General features: G+C 42.8%; 1 protein-coding gene across 1 annotated transcript; it reads left to right on the plus strand.

Annotated features, from left to right (window-relative positions):
• Positions 1–26,546, plus strand: osbpl5 (oxysterol binding protein-like 5). Its single transcript, XM_030790101.1, has 22 exons — positions 1–12; positions 14,247–14,399; positions 14,530–14,603; positions 16,278–16,358; positions 16,935–17,036; positions 17,433–17,636; positions 17,761–17,845; positions 17,985–18,147; positions 21,328–21,538; positions 21,775–21,959; positions 22,066–22,147; positions 22,591–22,689; positions 23,013–23,109; positions 23,235–23,333; positions 23,581–23,678; positions 23,784–23,873; positions 24,034–24,170; positions 24,430–24,609; positions 25,002–25,131; positions 25,506–25,620; positions 25,725–25,827; positions 25,981–26,546. Exons 2-22 carry the CDS (start codon positions 14,264–14,266, stop codon positions 26,114–26,116), a joined length of 2,607 nt encoding a protein of 868 aa, XP_030645961.1. The 5' UTR covers positions 1–12; positions 14,247–14,263; the 3' UTR covers positions 26,117–26,546.

The following is a 26,546-nucleotide window of genomic DNA, read 5'->3' on the forward strand; positions in this document are numbered from 1 at the left end:
GAAAAGAGACAGGTAAGAAGGGCAAAAACTCAGATAAACATCAAACTAATTCGCAACTTGACTAGCTAGCAGGAAAAAACGGATCCATCAGTGTAGCATTGTTTAGCTGTGACTAGTCTGAAGGCGTTGCGATTAGTCTCAAACTGTTGAAAACCTACACTGGAAAAGTTCTCTACATACCGAAAGAATAGCCGTTAAAAATCTACCCCGTATCACTTGACTAGTGTGATTTAGCAATTAGATGGCTGTTCTTTGAGCACACAAGGTAAACTAGTGTTTCCTCAAAAGAGGGAGCAGGGTTTACTAATGTGATCTTTAATAAAAGCCCCGCGGTAGCCACGAATAGAGCATTAATATTTTTGTTGGATATCAGTTCCCCAGCCATTTTCACTTAAACAGGTGATAAAATGAATATTTTTGAAGCGTAGGACAACTGACGTTTACTGGGTGTCGGGCGCTGTCTTGTTAGCTAGAATATTGGCAGTGTATAAATCCCGTGAAGATGAGGTTGTATGTTACATTATCATAGTTCGTGTTTTATAGATGCGGACATAACTATCATAAATATTCGCTGTAGGCCTTTGTTACCAATATGATGATATTGCTGTTTATCTGGAATCTACAGCGCTTCACTGATAACCTCGTATACTAACGTTAGCTTAATCTGTAACGGGCTGCAGTGGCAAATTTTGGCTGCTTCGCTGAAGTGACGACTAACTTGAATGGATTTAAATCTGAACGAACTCTTTGATGAAATTGCTCACACCCACTGGAGAGCGTTCCTCTATTTTCCCCTACAAAAAATGTGTTTTTATTTACATCGACATTATATTAGGAGTCTGACTTTTCTGATTGGATACAGCTATAAAATAAGACGTGACATAAGGCTTTGGTTAACTGATATAATCTACGGTACGTATTATGTGTAGCTAGTTTATATATTTCTGTGCGTTGTGTGCACGGGTACCATCATAACTGGTTATGCAGTACTCTTAAAGCCTTGCTAAGGCTTTGACCTGAACCTAGTGACCTTAACCAAAGTCATTTAGCTGTCACCAGTATTGTGAGTTCAGTGGACTGTCAACTGTTTAACAGTTCTGTATGGCCTTGTTTGGTTTTAAACTGCAATTGTGCTATTTTGCCCTCCATTACGAAATAGGTGTAACATACACATAAAATATGTATTGTGTTAAGTTTTAGTCAATTTTTGACAGAATATCCAGAGTCCACTGCTGTTCTGAAAGGTAATAATATGTAGCATGGATAATTATTGGCCATGGTCAATAATTAAAGTAAGTATTGGTTTAAAAAAATGTGTACAGGTTTTGAAATAAAAGGTTCCGTGACATTTAGGAAATCAGAAGTGAGAACAAACTGCTCGACAATTCACTGCTTGTTCTGTTTTCTTTTGTGTTCCCTGCTCCCTCGTCACTCCCTTCTCCACGTCTCGTTTTTCTTGGCTCTGGGCTCTTTTGTATGCTGTGCAGACCGTCGAATTCCTCTACGTGTCGTGGGTCAGCCAGTGCTTCCGGAACATGAATCATAGTGTTCTTAGCTTTTTTTCCCCCAAAGTCCTCAGACATCTCACTAAATAAGTGTGAGAAAAATAATATAAAAATTGTTTGTTTTTGTTTTTGTTTTTAGTTTGCCTATGACCAGACACAAACAATTCCTCTTACATGAATATGGGTCAGCTCTCTACTCAGTTTATTTGAGTGTTGATAGTTAATGTGCAGTTCTGTTCTTAGAAGTTAAACCAATATTTTCATTTTAGATTATTTATTCAAGAACATTTTTAACTGTACTTTTCTTAGAATACTCAAATGTGTTCAAATGTTGTGATCTGACAGTTTTGACACTCCACAAAGTGGAATGGTAATGAATTTCATAGAATTTAATTCAATATATTCTGACTACAATTCACTTTCAGTTTTGTTCTGTCACTTTTTTAACTCTATGCTCTTCACTTGAATTGGAATAAATGAATTCATTCTTGGGTTGTTGTATAGCCCATATATAGCTGATCAGGGCTTTGGAGTTATACTTTTCCTGTGGCGTCTTATTCCAGTCTTGTGAATGAAATCCTGCAAGTCCTTTGTTTATTATGATGGGGAGATAGTTATTTGAGAAGAGCCTTTGGATTGCCTTTAAGTCACTTATACAGCATGTCCAGTGGACAGTGATGTTGCTTTTTGGAGTTACAGACTGTAGGTTGATAATTAATTGAATAAAATAGACCAAAAAAAATGTTGCTCACTGCTCATGTGTTCAAAAAATAAAATGTCTCTATGCATTTGATCTCTTTGGAGCCACGGGGGAATCTGGGACCTTGGAGATATGATAAAAGATGCTATTTGCCTTCATCCCAAGACATCGACCAACCCCGAGCTGATCCCTTTCATGATTAGTCTTACATGCTCAAAATTTAAGCTAGTTTCTCAACAGATGTCTTGGTGCCGGACAGATGTGTCTTTAAAGTAGGCCAGTTTTTGTAAACTCTTAGAGTTGCTTACAGAAGCCCCCCCCCCCCCCCCCCCCCCCCCCCCCCTCAGATTGATGGTGGTTCACTACAGTTGCTTGTTTTCAGTTCCATGACAACATTCCTCATTTTGTTAAAAGTGTTCATCGTGTAAGTAGGGCAAAATGTTGGGTTAAAAGTCTTGCTTTCTTCATTCAGTGTTGAAGAATACGGTCTTTGTGACCTTTCTGAAAGTTCTTCTCGTAACACTTGGAGATTTTGAGAAGTGCCTTCTTTCACGACAGTGCGAGCGGTAACACTTGCTTATGTGAATGGCTAAAAGGAAACTGATGCCATTGATGACCAGAATAAAGAGGACCAGCACAGGATTATTTTGTATCCATTTAGATAAGAGAACTGATTAGTGAGGATATCATTTCATGGAATTTGAAATTGCATTAGTAATTTCACTATTAATATATTTAAAGACAAGTCAGATATACTAGAGTCATAAATGCCCAGGACTGAAACAGGTTGCTATGTTATGCGTCGAGACAATATTGATCAGGACGAAAGCAGTGCCCTTTCTAAAAAGTGCCTGCACATGACAGCTGCAGTTCATGCATTGCTTATTTGTGGTAGTGAGCTGAGGTGAACTAGCTTGAGATGTATTTTTGGAAAGCGGTTGAATTGGTCAAGTTCCCTGAGAGGCCGAGCTGAAGATGCTTCCTGCTGTGCCACACAAGTGGGTAGTGGTCAATATTTCTCAGTTTGTTCCCTTAGAATTTAATGTTCACAGAGTGTCTCTCCACTTCAGTTTATTCTTGTTTGAAATTGTGCTTGTGTGTGTGTGTGTCTCTGTCTGTCTTTGTGTATGTGTGGCTATAGTTTGTCTAAAATAGTGCCTGTGTGTGTGTGTGTGTGTATGTGGTTACTGCTCATCTAAAATAGGGCCTATGTGTGTGGTTACTGCTCATCTAAAATAGGGCTTGTGTGTGTGTGTGTGTGTGTGTGTGTGGCTGCAGCTATACTAAAAGAGCCTTCTTTGATAGCGATGATGGCGAGAGGCATAAATTGTTAGGTGGAATTTAAATAATGGATTTCAGGGTTTCTAATTTTGGTGTCGGTGTTGATATAATGTGACAAAGCTCCTTTTCTAGCTTTTGGAATTTAGGGCTCTTGACTCACTTTAATCCTCCCCAACGTCACGGAGGTGCTTTCCATTTCTCTGTTCTCTTTCATCCGTTCAGGTGCTTGACGTTCTAGTCTCAAAAGTGTTCAGGAAACCTAGTTCAGACTGCTAAGCCAAACAGAGGCGATGGGAGCGGCCCTGCCCTACTCCCCCCCCCCCCCCCCCCCCCCCCCCTTTTTTTTTTCCTCCTGCTTCTGCACTGCAGCCATGTGGAGCTGCCCTGCTGATGGAGTAGCCTACACATAGACTAATATACCACATATACATATAATACACACAGCTAACACAGTGCTTCTTACACCAACCCAATGCTTGACCCTCAGTTTAGAAAAAAATGCTACGTTCAGCAGAAAAAAAAAATACTAGATGGGGTTCATTTTTAATGTGGAGGTTTTTGTATTATTGGAACATGTACAGAGTGGGGGGGAAAGAAGTACTTAAACTCTCAGCGATTGGAAAATCGTATTTATTTGACGGCAGCGTCCAATAAACGGCAAGTCAGTAGTAACACTGGGGAGATTGTGAGTGTTTTACATGAAGTTAGTGTAGCAGCTGTTAGCACTGGGAGGAGGATGGCACAGAAGACTTTCGTTTTTCTCTTAATTGCATGTGTGTGGAGATAAATATAGAGATGGAGGGCAGGGGGTATAGAGACAGGGAGGGAGCGCTGTCAAAATAAGGCCCCCACGGTGACAAACATGGTCAGGCACAAATGTGTTTGAGAGGGCTGTCAGCACAAGGCAGTAGTCAGATGGACTTCTCCCACTCCGTTCGGGTGTGTGAACGAACCTGCACTCCTTTGTCTGTGTGCATGTAGTTGTTTGTTTGTTTGTTTGTTTGTTTGTTTGTTTGTTTGTTTGTGGAGGGTGGGAGTATGTACATGTTTCTCATAGTCACGTGCTTTCTGTTGTGGGAAGTCTCCGTAAAGTGTCAATAGAAATCAGTCTTATGGAAAAAGATCCCTTTCCATATATATATATATATAAAGTTGAGTCAGTATTTGTCGAAACTGTTCTATATATGAGGTGTACAGTGTTTGTGCAAGAGCACAGCACTGAACTTTCACAGTTAGGAGCAGGATTCCAGAGAGAATGCACTCAGAGGATACAGTAATTGGTCCCAATAGATATACCTGAGTTTATCGACACTTAGATACAGCATTGTGCCCAATAGGAAACACTAAGTACCTCACCCTTTTTCAGTGATGGTAAATAAGTCAGCGAAGCTAATTAAACATTGTCTTATGCTTGCTGTCAAGCAGAAGGAGTGAGGCTACATCATGTGGCACTTATTTAGGAGGTAGTGTATTCTCCTGCCTCTAGGCTATAGTGACACTTGTTAACAGGGTGGAATATATCCAGGCCTCTTCTCGTTTATTGGCAGTTCTGTACTCTCCAAAGGTTTCTCATTAAAAGTGAGGGCTTCTTCACGCTGACACCCCGGTCCAATCCCTTCTTAGCCAGCTTGACAAACAGGAGGAGTGGGTGAGCGATTACACCCCTGTGGAGGGACGCGGAGGTACTGCCTTAGCCTCTATAGTCATATTTACCTTGGCAACGTGCACTTGTACGGTAAACAAAGTGTCTCAGCCTCTCCGAGGGCCACACCCTCACCAATGGCGCAGAGATTGTGCAGGAGACCGGAGTAGAGTACCTTCCCTCAGCCGTGATGCTTAACAGTGTTCTGGGTCAGCCCCGATGACTAGAAAGCAAAGTCTGCTCGACAATCTCAAATTTCTAATTTTAATTGAAATGCTCTGTAAATTTATGTTGAGGCTTACTCTCACTTACTATGCTACACTCTTGGATTACCCAGTAAAGACTGACCTTTGAACTGCATTTTAGCTTTTGTTTTAACTGTTGAGATCTCCTCATAAATGCCTGCTTCTGTTCGTTTTGTTTCACATACAAGAGAAAGGCGACGGAAATGTCTGTGGCGTTCGGCCAATCACAGCGCCTATAGAACTGCGTTGCCTTGGCAATGATAGTCAAGGCCCTGTCCTTTGAACCAAAGGTTTGTCAGGCAGAATTGCTTACATCAAGTCTTTCTCCTCTTCTCTTACTACTTCCTTGTCCCCCCCAACACACACACACACACACACACACACACTCTGTGTTCCTGGCCCTGGCAATAACTTTCAGTTCACTTCTTATTTAGGTTAAAGCTACTCAGTGTTGTCAGGCTTGTTTTCTGTTTTCCGTACAGCAGTGGCTTTTAAAGGCACAGACAGACGCAGGTTTGGTTGTACCCTTTAAATATTAGAAGACTTGTTTTTTTTTGTTTGTTATTTTTTTTTTCCGATTCAGTAGATAAAAGAAGAGGTGCGGCTTGGTTGCGGTTTTGGGGTTTCCTCTTAAGGCATCACACAAGTCTCTTTAACCTGGGTGTTTTGGATTTAGAGCTGAAGTCTACTCAGACTACAGGCGTGTTAGAAAGGCAGCTTATCAGCATTTCTGTTTTTTGTTTTTTTTCCCCCTCCATTGTTGAGAATGTGGGCCAATTTTCAAAGTAAATAAAGACCTGGAACAGTGCTGTACCAACCCCACATTTAACAGATTAAACCAAAACAAACAAAAAAAAAAAACCCAACGTAGACTGAAAACCAAACGCACCGATAGTCCGGGTCTGGTCTGAAGACTTGTGCTCTCTATGTTTGGGCTCTACCCGACAGTACATATACGGGTAGCGCAGGTGAACGTGCAGGATGTGTGATGAGGTAATCACTGACTGGGAAAACGTGCTTTGTGGGCTGTTGGTGAAATGTTTTTGTACCTGCTCCTGGTTCCTGTTTAGTTATAGGGTGGAGCTCAGACAAAAGTGGTGTGACGGTTGAGTGTTTTGATCTCTGCTCTTTTTTTCTTTTTTTTTTTTTTGTAGTCCTGAACAAGAAAGTGCACCGCCAAGCTTATACCGTAGTCTGACACTGAGGCTGTTTGGGGGGGAAAAAAAATGCTTTTTAGGTAAGCAGATGTGTTTCTTCTTGTTCAAGGCGTGCATCTGAGGGATTTGTGCAGTAAATCTGGTCTCTAACTTGACTGTGGAGTCTATGTTGTAGGGCGTGTCTGAACGAGGTATGTTGGCATTATAACGTTAACCTATATTTAATGCTCAAAAGAGGTGGCGTGTTCACGTTTTGTTTTATTATTATTTCACGTTGACTGAAGAGGGTTTGAAATGATGATTTTATGCAATACATTAACCTTAACCATAATTTTTACATCTGTAAATTGCTCTATTGAGTCTCCTACCCAGATGGACTGTAGATACCATTGGGAGAGTGATGGTCTCCTATGAGGCAGCTTTTCCATTACATCTCGCCCAGAATAAAACATCTGTACTTTATGCTGCAGTAACTACACATTAAGCCACTTTCGTCTAATGATGGCAGACGCTTTTTTTTTTTTAAAACAATCCCTAAATAAAAATTGCTGTCGTTAACTGTATATCAGTGTGGGCAGTAAGGTATTGGAGAAGAATACATGTGAGTGCTGGATGGGTTGTGAGAATGCTAGCTCAGAGAGCTATATTAAACACAGGAAAGCTTTGACCCAGATTTGATAGATTCAGTAATGAGACGCTTCACATCGTGACGTCCTGTCATCGCTGACCTTTGAAAGGAAATTTTTTTTTTTTATCTCAAACAGGAAGAAAGATATGATAAAAGAAAGCCATGTTCAAACAAACATTTATTTGTTTAGGCTACTGTCATAAACCACTAATTGTACAGGGAGATATATAATAGCAATAGTAGCCATGATAATAATAATGATAATGATAATAATAATAAACAACTTTATTTGTATAGCACCTTTCATACAAGAAATGCAGCTCAAAGTGCTTTGGCCTAAATGTATTTTTGCCCAGTTTTAACTTGATGGGATTTGGGTTGCAGAAATGTTTTGTGGTTTTTTTTACAGTAAACAAATGGCCTTTGCTCAGCGTTGTTAGATGCTATTTCTGAGATGCAGGGTTGCCTCAGCCGTGCTGCGTGAAGGCAGCTGTCTGAGTGCCGTATGTCGGCCGTGGTTACGCGAGCGCGTTTGGCATAATGGACTCCATGAGCTCGGTGTGGAAGCTGCTAGAAGCTCAGACAGGTCCCTGAGCGTCTCCGGGCATGAAAAATAAAAGTCCCTCTTCATTCACGCTTGGTCAAACAGACTGCCTGTGCACCGTGTCACCTAACACGTAACCAAGCTTTCAACGGGCACGGAGGAATGCATAGACTTTCCACTTGTCTTTTTCACAGCACTTTCACTCATCTACGAGCAGAGCCTCTACTAGACACAATCTCAAGCTTTAACCTGGTTTTTACATCATACACGCCATCAGATAAGACAGGGTATGATGGTTTGCTGAACTTTTGTTTCTTCTCTACTGCCTGATCATGTGTGTTCGTTCATGACCGTTGTGCTCTTGGACGCAAAGAGATCAGATCCTCTGATTTAGAAGATAATACTGTATTTGATGAGCCAGGAAGCCGCATTACTGAATGATGACATTCTAGAAGCGTAAATTCTTCCGTGACTGAATTTGGCTTAGTCATGTGTTTTTAGAGTGAAAGGAGTTTTTTTTTTTTTCAGGGCTGAGAATTTCTGCATCACATATTGCATGTCGGTGCCAAACCTTATCGATTGTTCAACAGCCGATAACCCTCCTGGCAAGAGCGTGGATGTAACCATACGTGACAGGAACAAAGTCAGTGAAGGACAGCGTCATGTGTAACACTGTGTGTGTGTGTGTGTATGTGTGTGTGTGTGTGTGTGTGTGTGTGTGTGTGTGTTTTGCACTCTCTCTAAGGTCATGTTGTGATTGTACTCTAGTCTAGTTGTCCTGGTCCAACCACTAGCTTTACCTCAAACACACTAGATTATTTTTTGTGTGTGCGTGTGTGTGCGTGTGTGTGTGTGTCCATAATTGAATGAAAGCTGTTGACTCACTGGGTTTAATTCTCTGCTTTATTCATGCCCAAGGGAATCCAAACTTCACAGACATGAAGCTGCTGGAACTGTTGGCATGTACCAGATATATATGCTCACTTTGACCCGTTTTTAAAGAGGTTTTTTAGTTTTTTGAAGCCAGCTTGTTGAAGGATGCTCAGCTCCATATGTAATGCTGGCAAGTTCTACAGGGCTGTGAGGTTTGAATCCTTTTTCACCAGAGAGAGTTCACTATGGGATTTGACTCCAATTTTGTTTCATTTCCTCCAGCAGAAAATGTCACATTCAGTAACACCGTTAGTTATCTTATAAAAAATGCTTTTGTAGATGCTTTTCCATCACATCTCCTCATTTCAACAGCTGCTCACTGCATGCCCAATTTATTTGCTTTGCCTTCAAAGTGCAAATGATTGCACTTTTAGGCTTTTTTTGTTGATTGCCTTTTGGATCTTTTTGGAGAGAGAGGAACTTATCACGCTAAAAAAAAGGATTTTACCGCACAGATCCAGTAAGGGGGGGAAAAAATAGGCCTATTTACATTATTCATGCATAATTCAAGCATTTGAAGAACACACTCAAAGGCTAACCACAAAAATAAGAACTGTATCCGCTTTTACTGTTATCTAAAAGGTCAAAATGCAAATCGCACTGTGGTCAAAACAAAGAGTTCCTATCCTACATCTACTGCTGAATGGAAGTCCTTTGAGGATCTCCCTCAAAAGGAAGACAGGTTCCTCTAAATGCCACAAAGGCATACACAGCGGGCCTCATTCCTCAATCTGTGAACTGCAGTCAGAGGGAGGAACAAGCAGACGTCATTGTCCTTAACTGATTGAACTGAACTCAGAGACACAAGTATAACAAAATGGACTGTTTGGTCTGAAACTGGAGTCATTTGCTAGCGGTCCAGATGGGACACTAATGACGGAATCTTTCCATCGCCAGCCCGGACCGCCGATGTTCCTTTATCTCTTTTCTTTTATCGTCAGATGTAGGTAAAAGAAGCCAGTTCAAATAGTGGTTATTTGGCGCCAACCTTATTGACTTAAACATCCTGTGAGATGTCACTCAAAGTAAAAATCATCGTCTGACTAGTGACAGTCAATACGGAAGCTATTTCAGACAGCCCAGCTTTATTTGTCTAAGTAGCCAAACATATGAACTGATGTGTACATTTCCATGAATGGTTTGTGGTTTGAATCTAGGGCCCGTGTTTATCATGTGTCTCTGAGTAAGATTGCTGATCAGAGCCCTCCCCTTTGCTTGCTATACTTACATTCAACACTCATATGAAAAGCAAAGACTGACTGTGGATGAACACTTTTACCTCCTAGACATTTGATACCTATGACACCAGGCCTTGATAATCTTGTTTGGTTGCATAATGAAAATACTCACACACACACACATACGTGTACACACGTGTATACACGCAAACACTTTGCAGGGAAAATGTGTTTGTTATTTTAGCAAGCACTTTCATAGTCTGTCCTGTTATTCTGCTCTGCCTTTGTTTCATTAATGATTGGTAAACCAAGATGTTATCTAGGAACACAAGGAATTTTCCCACCGAGAGCGTCAGTGCGTTGAAAGAGATGAAACGCTAATCGTTTGTATTTTCTGGGCTGGAGCAGTCCAGGGCGTTAAGTCACTGAAACAGTGAGTAGAGTGAGCAGCGCATTTAAACAGACACTAACTACTTAAATCACAAAATGACATTCACTGTTCTCACGGGCCTAGTGGTGCACTTTACAGTCACTCTGCAGTCTTTGGCACGATGGAAATATGGCCTGTCTTTTCTATTTCTTAGTTTAACGCGAAGTTTGTGAGGCATGATTTTTTTTCTTTTTTTTTTTTTTAGTTTTTTACTGATGTGGTCAGTAAAGACACACACTGTGTCAGCAGACCATGCTCTCAGGTAGGAGAGAGATTTGCAAAAGGAAAAAAAAACCCCACTTGAATAAATGTCCCGGCAATGTTGAACGACCGCCCACAAATCTAACCCCGTAGTCTAAATTGCTTATATACACAGACCTTCTCTCGTCCTCTAGAGAACATAAACTTTCCTTGAAAATCAAACGAAAGATTAATTGCCTCCCTTAAATGCACATTGCATGTCTTGCTGTTAAATTTTGTTTTAAACACTAACCTTTTCTGCGTAATTGTTTACTCTTGTCTGTTTTACAAGAAAATGATTGATGATTTACAAAGTGTCAGCCGAATCTTGAGATGTCTCCAATCTTAACTGGAAATTAAACTTGTGCTCAGTGTTGCTAACATCAGGACATTTCTTCAGGTATTTTTGCATGATTATAAAGTTCCTGTCATTACGTTCACAGTGTCTGATGTCGCATTTCTTTTGCACAGCAAGAAGTTTTTGTTTTGGATCTTCTCGAGTGTCTTCTTCAAGCGTCCCCAATCAAACCGTTTTGTTTATGTTTATGGAGTTGAGAGATTTGAGGTAAATGAGGGTTAGATGAGGGTGCCAAAACAAACATTAGTTATAAGCCAGCCCTTGTCTCTTTGAATAAGTCCAATCAGATCTAATTGCAGCCCTAATAGGAAGCGTAATTACGGCCTCTTAGACCAAAATTGGCATTGAGCACCCTTCAGTAGAGGGCACGGGGTGACATGCCCCTCGGGGGGGTCCGAGGCCAACGCCGTGAGCTATTTTAGAAGCCAGATCCGCCTGGGCTTGGGATTTCGGTCTTTTCCCTGGAGCGCCCAAAATAAAACCAACTGCATTTTCCACCAGCGTCTAAAATAGAAGTATTGTCCTCCTGTGAGTTAGGCCTATTACACATCTTCCACAGTTTTCCATGTCTGTGTATGGATGGCGTATTGGCCTGGGGACTTTAAACATTTTCTTTCCTGAACAGGGGAACATTTTGTTACTACCTCTCTGTATTTTCCTAACTGTGCCAATACATTTTCTGTTTTGTTATGTCCCTTTCTTTCCATGATGGATGCTTTGATGACCTCTCTATCGTGGGAATATCACAAGGAATATTTTAGAGAGTTTCCTAAGCAGCGGCATCTCCCTGCTGGCTTAGCAGGTCATTTCGTTGGCACTGTTTGGATGGAAGTGTGCATGGCTCTGTGTCGTGCTCAGCAGTTGGATAGTAACACTTTAAACCAGCTCCAATTGTTGGTGCAGTCCAGCGGTGAGTGAACTTTACTGCCATTTTCCCGTTTAGGTTTTTTTTTTTTTTTTTTTTTTTTTTTTTTTTGAAGTCAGCCCTGCACACTCTGCTCCAGCATTGACTCCGAGTTCTCCACGTATGCGTAATGGAAAAAACAGGGAGCCCGATCTCGTCAGGGTTCACGCCAACACTTTAAGTGGGTCATCTGGCCAGTATGTAATCCTGGTGTTAGGGGTGGGCTTAATCTCCAGCGGCCTCAGGCCATCAGCTGGAGAGAGCGGTCGGACGGATGGCCAGACTTCTCCTCTGCCCCCGGAGGCCAGACGTGGTGTGTGCTGCATAGTCACTGAGCTGTCTCTCGCTATCAGGCCGCCCGGCTCTCACGCTGCGTCTGCCTCTTAATGGAGATTGGCTGTGACTAAAGGCATGGATTCAGAAGGAGTTGCTATGGAATTTTCCTTGGTTACAGAGCTTTTGGGGGGGGTGGTTTTGGGTTGGGTACCAGCCAGCGCACTAGGGGACGTGTCTGTAGAAGAGTACGCTACCAGACTCTGCACAGTGCCAGCTAAAGCCATACTGTACTCTTTGGCTACACAAAGCCATGTGTAAATATTACTCTAACACAAATAGTGTGAAAACCTCACCCTGCCTGTGTTCTGGCTTGTAGAATTCACTCTATGTCTCTGCATTCATTCGCTATCAGTAGAGTGTCAAGTACTTCAGCACCATATCTGATTCAACTTTAGTGTTTGTATATTTGTTTGTTTGTTTGCTTGTAGAACGGAGCTGATTAAAATAACGGCTTTGCAGTGCAAGGACATGGTTTTTCAGCCTTTTTCCCTCCTTGGATGCTGTTTTAGGTTTAATCACCTATCGTAAGGTCAGAGCGAAACAGTATATACTGTCTTCTGTTGACCACTCATTTACTGTGCCCTGTATAAACATTAGAAAAGTGGGTCATGTTTCTGGAAGGTAGAGGAACACGGCTTTGAATTAGTAAACAACAAGATGGCTGCCAACAGTGCCACTTAACATCCAGCCAACCCGTTACGACAGGCAAGGACAGAGCAGGCTAATGATCAAACTCGCCAGCCGTGTTAGCGCAGGAACATCTGTCTGCATGTCGGGGATTACAGCACGCACATCACACTCAGTAGCCTACTTCACTAGCATCACATACCGTACGTGACCAGGGATAAGTCTAGACATCGTGTCCGGCTCGAAACGCGTTTTGTAACCAGTTCACATTTACACACGTGTTCATGACCTGCATGTTCTCTGTAACCATTTTAGATGCGTTATAGTACAGTTTAGAATTACAGAACTTCAGCCCTAGCTCCTCTGTGAGAGTGTCAGCTGAAAGCAGGCTTGTCTCACATGAGCTACAGCAGAACAGAGCTACAGTTGCATAAGATACAAGTAGAGGATCAGTAACATCGTAAAAATATCTCTCGTGTCATGCACTGTTTCACGTGCTGCTGTTCACGTCACCGAATGGCCCTTTGAATGACAGGGCCACCAATCTACAATAAAATAATGATCTTATCCAGTGTTCCCCTCCCCTCTCTGGAGTCGCGTGTGGTGTACGTTTTTTCTTTTTTTTGCCTGGTCTGGCCGTCTGGTCACGGTGTTTACATCTCCCTATAGTGCCTCATTTCCATGTAATCTTCTCAAAAGGAGAGTAGTAAGATGCAGGAGGTAAAAGACTCTGCCCTAATCTCCCCATGTCCCGCCCTCCAGCTGTGAAGCCAACCTGTCATTGGCTGCGTGAGTTGCCAGTCAGCTGCGTGCAGGAAAAAGCATCGTGCATCTCGGTAAGGGAGAGAATTAGGTTTTGTAACAGTGCACCTGAAAGACTGTGAATCTCCCACACCCCTCCTCAGAGCCCACACTGCAGCAAAAGACTATTTATAGAACATCCTCAAGAGGAGAGATTACATTTGGAATACTCTTCTTTTTCCGCTTGGGTCATCACATTGAGGCTCATAGCATCAGCGCTGGCTTTCCCACTGCCGTTTTAACAGCAACTTAGTAAAGAAACTGAAATTCTTACCCAAATCTGTTGGGTGGATAAAACTACTTGTACCGTTTGGGGCTCCGCTATCGCAGTAGCGTAATGCTTAACTTACATTGCCTTTTGGAATGCACTATGTTTTTTCAGACTGGGTTTGTTTGATGGGAGTTTCACAGTACTTGCCTCTTTGACACTGATGTACATACATACATACACACGCATGAAGGCTACTACAGTTTAGCTACTGACTGGTATATTCACAGAGGTACAGACAAGGACAGGAGGTCCCCGTCATTACAGCACTGGAACTGTTTTTCTTTGTTTGTCTGTGTCTGTGTGTGTCTGTGCGTGCGCATGTGTGTGTGAGCGCGTGCACGTGTGTGTGAGCGCGTGCACGTGTGTGTGTGTGTGTGTGTTTCTTTGTGTGTACGCATGAGGCTCACACACCAGCTTACTCACATTTAATTGAACTGAGATTTTATTTTTTGTTTTTCCTCCACAGACAATCTGGCTGACAGGATGAAGGAGGAGAACTTGTTCCGCAGACGGTTCTCCCTGTGTCCTACAACCACCTCCCCTCCAAAGATCGACCCGCGTGCGCTGACCAGAAACCTGTCGTATGGAGGGGACAGCGACCTTTACCCTGTCAGCCCAGGTACCTCACACACCATTCTCACACAGTCCAGAACCTCTCTCACACACACACACACACACACACACACACACTCGTCAGTCAGGATGTTTACTCACAGGTGTGGATGTGCGTGTTTGTTCATGTCCTACAGGCGGAGAGTCAGAGAGGAACGGCTTGCCCTTGCTCAGGGATGAAGCCAGTCCTGCCCAGTCTCCCAGCAGCGCGGTGAGTCAGCCGGATCCCTGACGCGCGGCCAAATCTGCCTGCACCGTCCCTCATCCGTCTTTAACCACTAACAGTCTCAATCTCAACCCATTTTACCACTTCTCAGTGACTAACGTCATGTTTGGCAGCACTCGTCGGTATTGATTCACTGCGTAGCCTTGATAAGGAAGAGGATTATTAGTCATGTGCAGTGTCTATTAACGCGCTGTTGTAAAGTTGAAACAACGTCATATTTGTTCTAGTTTTCATGTACCTAGCGAGGAGACAGACTCCGATTAGAGTGAATTAGACTGAATTAGGCCTTTTCACTCCGCTTTACAATGGAAGCTTTGTGTCTGCGTAGATGTGTTTCGTTCTCCACACTACATTACTGCTGAAGTGGATGCAGAGTGCTCCGAAGAGGTGTTGCGTGCAGTGTGGGTCGTATAGTGCTTAAAGCAGTGAGCCCATTGATCCCAGTGAGAGGGGACCAGCAGAGTTCAGTCATTCTGTGTGTGCTGATGTGTGGAGGTGTTAGCCAGGTAAGGGATAATACACTGGCAGCTTCTCCTTTACGGGAGAATAACCACACAGTGCCGGGGGGGTGATAATGACCAATGCAAAATGAGTACGTAATCCTGCTTATCCCCTGGTTGATTTGACGTGATCATTTTATCTGTGAAACGCGAGCCTCATCGTCACGGGTGAAACAGTTGTACTTTCCATAAGGCATGGAAGCAGTCTATTCAATATGGCTAGTAAATTCACGTAAAATGTACGTAGCTGGCTGATCTGAGAGTATCAATGTATTGTGACAATGTATTTGACTGTTGCCTTTGGTCATCAGATTCTTATGGTGGTCACATGGACAGAGAACGTCCCATCAGGTGATGTCAGCTGCATTGCCAAGGCCAAACCATGAACTGACTGAAATTTGTTCGGTATCTTACAAGCAGTCTGTTCATTGATATTTTTAGAGGTATTCGATGCATGCTGGTTCAGGCAGTCCTACAAAATTAATGAATGACACATCTTCTCTGGTGCTTGCCAGAGGGGAGCATTGTGTTTTCAGATTCAGAATAACTTATCTTAATCTCTTTTGTTTTGCTCTGCTTGGTCCTCCTGTGTAATATTTTCTGTAAATGTTGCCACTGCTAAGATGGTGAATCTTTAAACAGTCTGTACGTATTGACAGTAAACGGATATAAGTTGCTTGTTTTGAGTGTAGTGACCTAGGTCTGTTTCTCTCTCATAATAAACCCTTCTTTCATTACTCTGAATATCACGCAGAAAATCAAAAACAAATAGAGCAGTGAAACTGTTGTCATATTTATAAACTGACGTAGTTTGATCTGGTTGAGTGCTGTGGAAACTAGGTTGCAGCATTGAGACAGTTATTCTTGTCTTCCCTTTTGAAATCCTGTGGTTACAGGGCTAATTCTGGTCTTTTCCTCTTTGCCTCTGATGTCCAGCTGACATGTCCAGCTGACCAAAAGACAGTGGTTAACTATCCACTGTTGTAACATATTCTTTGGAGTGGGAATGCAATCTGGCGTTTACAGACCACTGTAATGTAGTGTAACTGTGTGGCTTCCCAGACGTGTAGTACAGTAATAATACTAAGAGATGTGAATTGTTACAGATTCCTGTTCACCTGTGGCAACAGTTTTATTTGATTTTGTCTCTTTGGTTCAGTCTGAGTCCAAAATGTTCATCGGCCTTGAAAAGGAGTGCTCGTCGCCCACAGAGAAGTTAACCCGGAAAGAATCCCTGAAGGTAAGAGGTCATTCCAGCCTGTGAGACGATACAGAACGGTAAATGACGGTCGACCTTTGCTCCGGTGTAAGACATGTTTATACGTGTATAATTAACTGTGACGCGGTTAATCCGGGTACAGGGGAAAGCCACGAGCAAACAGTAAGCGTTTGCGGTTGAGACGATGAACAGTCAGACTGATGATAAATGGGCAGCTTGCTGACCAGTATGAAGAGGAAACAAGAGAAGAAATCAGTTTGTTTGCTTGTGGTCAGATGTGGCTTGTATGGTTGTATGCTTTTATGGTGTTGCTCAGTGATAGTGCAGTACAACATGATGCTATAGAATGAGCATGGATTCTGTGAGCATACTTTTTGATCCTCGACAGTGTAATGCTTTGGGTACCATGCAGTGCCTTGCCCTCTGCTGAATCACTGCTCCTGCTTGACAAAGACAGGACACAAAAAATATGTGAAATACAGAATGTTTTAATTTTGTGTCTGTATATGTATGTCAGCTGTGCCCTCTTGTGGCCACAGTGTAAAGTTATTGTATGAACTGTGGATGTAGTTATCTGTTTGTTTATTTATTTTGCAGGTTCAGAAAAAGAATTATCGACAAGAGAAAAAGAGGGCAGCCAAAGAACTGTTCAGTGCCCTTAAGGACCCAAGTGTAGTCATTATATCGAATTGGCTGAAGGTAATATCACCATTATTTCAGCACTACACTGAAACTGTGTAGTACTTTTTGACATTTCCAACAGTAACAACTACATCAAGCTGAAATGTTTAAGTATATAACAGACAAGAAAAGAAGATGAATTATTCATATAAAAGAGGGGAAACATGAGCAAACAAAAGTGACCACTAAGACAGAAGAACATCAGTAATTAAAACACAAACAAAAACAACAACAACAACAAAAGAAACACTTATTTTAAACAGTGTCTCTTTATTCATTTCTGATTTGTTAACACACCCAGAACATACAAATTCATGTCGGACATTACCAGTTTATAGCCCGTACAGCTGTTACAGTGATTGAAACACCATGAAATTCCCATGTTGATCCGCCGGCTGTTTTTTGGTCCATCAGATTCGGGGCACGCTGAAGAGTTGGACAAAGCTGTGGTGTGCTTTGAAACCCGGAGTTCTCCTCATCTACAAAACGCCAAACACAGACCAGTGGGTGGGCACGATCCTACTCAACGCCTGTAAGCTCATAGAGAGGCCTTCAAAGAAAGACGGCTTCTGCTTCAAACTCTACCACCCACTAGACAAATCCATATGGGCCACAAAGGTAAGGCCCTAGCGGTTATCCCTCGTAGCGCTTCGCTGTGTTCCGTAACGGAGCGGCGTCACGTCTCACTGTTTCATCGCAGTAACTGAATCACTCGTTGACTGAGAACTGTTTGTCTCTCCAGGGTCCCAAAGGAGAAAACGTGGGTTCGATTACACAACCCTTGCCCAGCAATTACCTGATCTTCAGAGCCGCGTCTGAATCTGATGGTGAGTGGAGCGTGTGGCGATGAGGGTTCAGTTAGAGCCCATGGCGTGTACTTGTCTTTTCCTGTTCTAAGGTTTTAGTACAGTACGCTCTCTGAAGCACATTTTGAAGACTGTGCGTGTCTGTTGCTGTTTGACTCAGGTCGGTGCTGGATGGATGCCTTAGAGCTGGCACTCAGCTGCTCCAGTCTCTACAAGCTGACCGCTAAGACGTGCCGGGACGGAGACCTGAGCAGCTCCTCCGAGTCCTCCCACATCCTGCAGCTTCTGCAGTCCTCTGCCCTGTCTGAGCAAGAGCTCCTCCAGTGAGTTTTCACCATTAACACAACACCAACACAACACCAAAACGCAGAATCCTCTGCCCTGTCTGAGCAAGAACTCCTCCAGTGAGTTTTCACCATTAACACAACACCAACACCAACACAGAATCCTCTGCCCTGTCGGAGCAAGAGCTCCTCCAGTGAGTTTTCACCATTAACACAACACTAACACAACACCAACACAGAATCCACTGCCCTGTCTGAGCAAGAACTCCTCCAGTGAGTTTTCACCATTAACACAACACCAACACAGAATCCACTGCCCTGTCTGAGCAAGAGCTCCTCCAGTGAGTTTTCACCATTAACACAACACTAACACAGAATCCTCTGCCCTGTCTGAGCAAGAGCTCCTCCAGTGAGTTTTCACCATTAACACAACACCAACACAGAATCCACTGCCCTGTCTGACCAAGAGTTTATTCGGTGAGTTTTTCTCATTAACACAGTAATAACACAGAGGGCACCTTCACTAAGTTTTATTTATCATCATAACAGTAATAGTCAGCCCATCACAGTGTCTGACCAAGAGCTCCTCCAACATATGTGACTTATTAACACAACAGTAACACGCAGCCCATTGCACTGTCAGTCCGAGAGTGCCCCTAGTGAGTATTCCACAATGACACAACAACAGGAACCAGCAGTGAACTGCTCTGAGAGGCTCACAGCTCCTGCAGAGAGACTGAGCCTGGTTGCTTGGCCATGTTCATGGTCATAGACAATCCATTTCCTCATCTGGCCATAATGACAACAACACACAGTCCAGTGCTCGAAACCAAAACCTGTCGTACTACCAGGAGTATCCTACATACGCTCATACATACAAACCCATATAAATGTAAACACCTAAACACAAATAAACGTATAAACATATAGTCACATATGAAACACTGGATGAGGAAAGTCCAATAAAATCTCTTATAAGTAATGAGAAATAACTTGTTATGATGGGCCCCATCAAATCAAGAGTTGGATCTTTCTGAAAGAGAGAGATGTTGTCTCATCCATTTTGTAGGGAAAGAGGGGTTGCATGAGAACCAGGCCCGTGTGTTTGCATTTCAGCCCAGATGGTGGCTGAAACTTGTGTATCTGTGATTGAGAAACATAGTTTGGAATCATTGTTTAGAGAAAGTTTGTTAGCTCAGATCAACACAGCCTGTCAGCTGCTTTTGTCTGTAAAGTAAACAGTTTTGTAGGCGTTATGAAATAGTCGTCTTCTTGTTTTAATAGTTTTGTACGATGTGTTGTAGAAACAGTCATTCCTACCTGAACTATGAATCCAAATGGTCAGTTCTGTAAAGATTAGGTGTAGGGGATGTCCAGTTGTTTAGTGAAAGCTTATGTTTTTGTCATGGCTGAAGACTTTCACTTCTCTGTCTGACTTCTGAGTGACTTCTATCTCAGTACTGCTTAATGTTCTGTCTGTGTTTAATGTCAATGCCAGCGACTGCATTTATATTTAATCAGCAACAGTTAATCTCTTGAATCTCAATTTTCCAATCAATGAAATTTTCCAATCAATGAATTTGGTTATTTATATATTACCATATTAGTATTATCTCCGCTCTAAATCAGGTTTTAAGCTGAAAGTTAGTTGAGTGATGCTTTGTTATTTTGCACTCATGTTCTTTGTAGGGTCAGTCACCCATAACAGGCCCATTTGGAGACAGAACAAAAGGCAAAGAGCTATCTCCTATCCAGCTCTTCAATTCCCTTTGTGTTATAGTCTGTTCTTTAGCACAATGGAGTCAACAGTTTGGGGCCTGTGCTGTGTTTTTTTAGCCTTTGAACCATATCAGATCTAAAGCCAAGTGTCTGGAAACTGACGAATTATCTTGCTGTGTCTGGCATTAGTTCTGTGTGTGTGTATATGTGTGTGTGTGTGTGAGATTGTGTGTCTTTTTGCACTCATGCCAGAAGCAAATGATAGCCTCCAGTTGGCAGTCCTCTCTAAACTCCTGCCCCTTTTTTCAGCCCCTCCCTACATGGCCCCATGGTCATTTTACAGCTTCTGTGCACTTAGCAGCCTATCAGCGCTGCCGTATTCAGTCATGTGACAGGCAAAGGAGCAGGAAGAGACAAGGATAATGTGAACTCAACACCACCCCAGGAGAGCCATCAGCGACAGCAAAGAAATACACACACACACATACACACTCACATACACACGCGCACACACACAGACACACACATGCCAAGGCTGAAGGAAAAAAAACAGCATAAATACAGCTTGCCTCACATTCGTGATCTCTCACACGATTTCCTGTCTATTGGGAAACCCAGGGTGGGAGAAGCAGCAGTGCTCTAGGCTCTATAGAAACACAGTGCTGTTGTTTTCTCCAACCTTTTTTGGGAGTTGTGTTTTGCCTACAAGGTAAGAGAAGATGTTTGTTGTTCACACTCATTTGTTGCTTGGTCGGTTCTACCGCCTGAGGACATCAGGCGTTCGATATCCTTGTAGTCTCCGGATTTCTCGACATGCACTCAGAGATAGATGCTGCTTGTCAGTGTGGCTGCTGTTATTTGTTACTTTGAAACTGCCCCTCCCCTGCTTAGCAGTGGACACAAAGACTGTCCTTTATCTCTTGATTATTACTGATGGCCTGCTATTAAGGGGGATTCAGCAGCCTTGTAGCTCTCAGCTGGTTTCTGCCATGGTATATTTTTAGAGAACTGTTTACGTGAGATGTGTTTTAATGAATGTTCTTTTTTTTTTTTTTAATTCATGTGGATAAATGTAGCTTGAGTATAACTTTATTTGAATCTGGTCGATGCATGAAGGACCTGCCACAGGTTTTGAAATAATGAATATGGTTGTTTATCTTGTGATGTAATTAACAGTTATGACATTCAGACTACTTGAAGGTGAGCGATGATTTGGTTGCTCAGGCAACCAAGCTGATCAGGCTTGGGAAGATATACTGTTTCCCCACTACTCCACTAAAAACCTTGAAAATACTCTATAGTGCTATTAATATGTCATTACCTCTGAATGCTGTTTTATAACGTTTTCAGTTTTTACGTCATTTGTTAAAGACTAATGAAGCTTCAGTAGTGACCTTGTGTTTTCTTTATAAAATCAAACTACAGACTTGTGTTGGCCTATGATATGACCCTTTGCTCGGCTGACATGTATTGATACGCTGGATTTCTCTCTTTTTGAAGACTGAATGATACTATGCTAGAGAGCAATCACATGGAGAATGACGCTTACTCCGATAAGTCAGAGAGGGAAGCTCACGAAGACTCAGACAATGCAGCCAATGAGAACGGGGAGCGACTGACTGAAGAGAGTGACATGGACCAATCAGATGACCTTTCCCCGTGCCTCCAGGCAACAGCATATGCTGAGCAAAACGAAGAGGAGATTGGTGATGTGAGGGCTATGGATTCATTTTGAAAGATTTCTGTTTCACTCTTCCAGATTATCCAGTGTGATAAAAGCAAATGAGATGTTACAAATCTAACAGTCATTTCATAATGCATGCGAACAAGCCATTTGTTATTTGGGGAAAAAAAAAACTTAATAAATTATACATCATATGTACACAATAAAATAGACGCTATAATGCGGTATCTGTGAATGAGAAAGGCTGTTGTTTCATCTCCTAGGCTGGGGAGGCATCACAGGTAGAGACAGTCTCTGAGGAGAATAAAAGTCTAATCTGGACCTTGCTGAAGCAGCTGAGACCAGGCATGGACCTGTCCAAAGTTGTCCTGCCCACCTTCATCTTAGAGCCACGCTCTTTCCTGGACAAGCTGTCTGACTATTATTACCACGCCAACCTCCTGTCTCAGTAAGCAGTCTGAGCTTTCTCCCCCGCCGCCTTCTCTTCTTGTGTGTTTAGTCGCGGGGGCAGATTTTATAACATCTGATTGGTTTCTCTTGTCTCGTTCAATCAGGGCAGTGACACAGGAAAGCCCGTACTGCAGAATGAAGCAGGTGCTGCGTTGGTATCTGTCTGGCTTTTACAAAAAGCCTAAGGTATTCTGTCATCTCTTCTGTGTCTCCTGAACACATATAAGTGTGTTCTTTGTGCTAATGAGCTTGTTCACTCTCTGTTTCTTTATTTAGCCTTTATTTCTTCCTTCCTCCGTCTTCATTTGCATGCTTAGACATGCATGGTTTTCCATGCCCGTGCCATAACTGGACATTTTGGTCATTTGTTAGTGTAATACAAGCAGACCCTTATCCTGAGTCAGCAAGGCCCCTATGCAGGCTCAGAGTGTTTGGGGCAATAGTTCTGTAAAAGTCAGGGTTATTATGACAGAGCTGGTTTGGCAGGTTTTGTCATAGTCGCTCTGGTCTGTTACATGCAAGACAATACTAACACACACAGGGTTGCCTGTGAGTGTGCGGGTGTGGTTAGTCAGTTGCTGATGTGGTGTGTCTTTGTGTGTGTGTGTGTGTGTGTGTGTGTGTTTAAGGGGCTGAAAAAGCCGTATAATCCCATCCTCGGGGAGACGTTCCGCTGTTGCTGGCTCCACCCTCAGAGTGACAGTTGTACGTTTTACATAGCAGAGCAGGTGAGACTCCGAACTTGTCGTCATATATGTTAATCATAATGATACTGTTCTATATTATATACTGTCACCCTGTCAGATGATAAATGTACCCTGAAGATCCTCACAAGCCAATCATACTCCTCTCCCTACTGACAATATGTTTTTGTTGTTAGTCCATATTATTATTCCAGTTTCATGCGTGCTGTTATTATGACTGTAATCACATTTTGGAGTTGCAGTAAGGCGAGCTGGAGAACCTCTGGTGTGACAGTTAATAACCAATAAGATAACTGTGACTTGGACATCTGTTATATGATCTGTCACGTCCCCTTTCTTTCCTGTAGGTATCACACCACCCCCCAATCTCTGCCTTTTATGTCTGCAACAAGAAGGACAATTTCTGCATCAGCGGCAGCATCCTGACCAAATCCAAGTTTTACGGTACAGTTCTGTTTTACTGAGGACTGCTATCATGTACTTAGTTACATCTACAGACGCCCGACTGGTGTGTGTGTGTGTGTGTGTGCGTGCGCAGCAGTAAACATGTTAATCTTATTTGGACATAGGGAACTCGCTGTCTGCGATATTGGAAGGCAAAGCCAGACTGCTGTTTCTGACACGAGATGAGGAGTATGTCATTACCATGCCGTATGCACACTGTAAAGGTACTGCTGCTTCCCAACACCCCCCCCCACATCCCTCCCACTCTCTCTGTGTAAAGGACCAAGCTTTACAGTTTGGGCTGTGTTTGGTCTGTGTAGGCTTTTTAATGTTAGAGAGGTCATGTTTTACTGCATTCATGTTTTATCATGGGGAAACTCAGGGAAACATTTTTTTAAATTAATGTTGTATGACAAGGTCAAATTACTGCAATTAAAATGTTTTCTTTTTTTCCCCTCTTAATTTCCAAAGGCATTCTTTATGGTACCATGACCCTGGAACTTGGCGGCAAGATCACTATTGAGTGTGAAAAAACAAAATATTTCACTGAACTTGAATTTAAACTTAAGGTACTGTATGTTTTTTGGTTTTTTTTTTTTTTCTTCTTTAATGTACATCCCGTTGCCTTGTGGAGTCACATCTTCATTTTCTTTATCCCCTGCCCCCTCATACAGCCTTTCCTTGGCACGTCTTGGAACGTGAATCAGATTTCTGGAAAAATCCGGTTAGGGGACGATGTGCTGGCCACAGTGGACGGACATTGGGTAAGCGTCTGAGCTGAGCAGAACACACAGATTAAAAGAGAAATGTCTCCATGTTTTGTGACGTTCACAGAAACAAACAAACATATTTAATCTCATATGAGAGCATTACACGATGTGTTAACGTGGATGACTGACGGCTGAAATAAAACTGGGATAACAGGATGGGGAAGTGCTGATACACGAGAAGAAGACTGCCCACCAGGAGGTGCTGTGGAACCCCACCACAGAGGTGCGCAAGCAGAGGTTAAAGAGACAAGTGGTCCAACTGGATCAGCAGGGTCCTTTTGAGTCTGAAAGGTACAGAACAGTCACCACACACACACACACCACGCACCACACCACACACACACACACATACACACACACTTGTTGTCTCTTAATTTCTCAACATGTGTTTGCTGACATTTCTTCCCTTGTTTGTAAATACATAAGCAAGAACACTAACACTTCATGTATTCATGCATTTCAAACATTGATCTAGCTTTAATCACAGTCATATTTGAAAGGTTTGAGGTGATTACTTGACCACATTACTGCATGTCTGTATGTTCCCCAGGCTCTGGCAGCATGTGACCAGCGCCATTAAGGCCAAAGACCAGAACAAGGCCACGCAGGAGAAGTTTGTCCTGGAGGAGGCGCAGAGACAGGAGGCGCGGGAACGCGGCGATCAGCCCTGGAACCCGAGACTCTTCTATCTGAACCCGGACACTAATGAGTGGCAGTACAGATACGCAGAGTATGTGCTCATAAGACGAGGCTGAAGTTGTAAAGAAAACTGAACTCGCTTTAGAGCAGAGTCTGTGTATATGCATTCAGGTGTATAAAGAGGTATCCACTTAATATTCACCTCATCTCACTTCATCTGGTAAAACAAGGTCTAATGTAACAGCTTTGTCAAACTCCACCTTCCTACACGAATCACAGCGACGTTGGAAGAAAGAAAGATCAAGAAATATCAAAGGAACATTTAAGACCCAACAAGCCTTGCTATTATTGTTTTTTTTTGTAGATATGTACTGTGTCTGACGTTGAATATGAAGTAGCGAATTTCTCACCTTGTGAGAGATCACGTGTCTTTTTTTCTGCGATGGTGTTTTGAAGTGCTCCGTGACTCTGCTTGTCTTTCAGCACTAAGCCATGGGACCCAGAGCGCTGTCTGGTTCAGTTTGAGAAGAATGGCATCATTCAGACAAAGGAGAAACCACAGCGCCAACGCAACAGCTTCTCTTACGGCCAGAGCTGGACCGTACAGCAAAAGGTAATGCTGAGTATAGAAAATCCATTAGTCACTTCACAGTAATCTGATCGGTTTTCTACATACACAGTTAGACAACAAAGTATTATTATTAGCAGAATCGCAAAAAAAAAAAGAAAAAAGAAGAAGAGTGAATTAGTGCTCTGAGTGCACAGTAATGTTTACTGTATGTTTCCTGTTTTTGTTTGTGTTTTTCCTGTGTGTGTTTGTGCTTGTGTCTGTGCTTGTGTGTGTTTGTGTGTGTGTGTGTGTGTGTGTTTGTGTGTGTGTGTGTTTGTGTTTGTGTGTGTTTGTGTTTGTGTGTGTGTGTGTGTGTTTGTGTGTGTGTGTGTGTTTGTGTTTGTGTGTGTTTGTGTGTGTGTGTGTGTGTGTGATAGACCCAGGTGAATGGTAAGCACAGGAAGGCCAGCAGTCAGCCCTCCAGCTGCAGTCAAAACACAGAGAGCAGCAGCACGACACCAGAGCCCACGCACGAGTCGTCTGACAACGAAGGCAAGTTAGACAGACAGAGACAGAGAGAGAAAACTGTAAAGAATGGTTCCACCTAAACACAGACTCTCATTTCAGCTGTCTGCTTCCTTATGTTGGGTACGTAGGGTTTGTGAGCCAGTGTGCCCGCTGCAGTAAAGAGATGAAGGACATCGCCCAGATAGAGGCCTCTATAGCATCCATACAGAAGACACAGCAAGACATTCAGAAGTAAGTATGATTCCCTCCTCTTTATTTTGAGTTATCTGAGATGATCTAATCCATGATAAAAGTGCCTCAGTAAAGGAGCCTGCATGTGCTGTCTTTATTCTCCTCGCTCACACGGGTCTTTTTTTCCCCCCCCTCCTTTCTCTTCGACCGCAGGAACCTCGGTGCCCTGAGTCGGCAGATAGCGCGTCACAAGTCGGCAGAGGAGAGCATGTCTCTAAACAGCCGACACTACCTAATCCTCTGTCTGCTGCTGCTCTTCCAGCTGCTCATTAACTATCTGTTCACCTGAGAGACAGCGGCAGGGACAGCGCCGTCGCCTAGCAATAAACACAGCCAAACCACCAATCAGCTCCTGAATGCCCCCACTCCCCCCCCCCATCGCCACATAGTCAGGCACCCAGCACTTCAGAGAGACACTCTTTTCCTTTGGTTTTTGCTTTTGCTTCTTTCGTTTTGTTTGTTTTTAAAGAAAGAAAGAAAGAACAGATCATCACAGGAGAGTGAAGTGGAAATGTCACTCTTTATTAATGTATGTGTACTGCTTTTATACTCCTCGCAATACTGTCCATGTGTGTGTTTGTACATACCTGTTAGGCCCTGTGGGCAAATACATGGTGTTGTCTTTATCTTTCCCTTCCACTCCAGACTCCGAATGGGCCTTAATGCTGAAGCCAAAAAAAAGAAGAGGAACAAAACAAACAAACAAACAAAAAAAAACA

Source organism: Chanos chanos, chromosome 13, assembly GCF_902362185.1.
Source record: "Chanos chanos chromosome 13, fChaCha1.1, whole genome shotgun sequence".
NCBI lineage: Eukaryota > Metazoa > Chordata > Actinopteri > Gonorynchiformes > Chanidae > Chanos > Chanos chanos.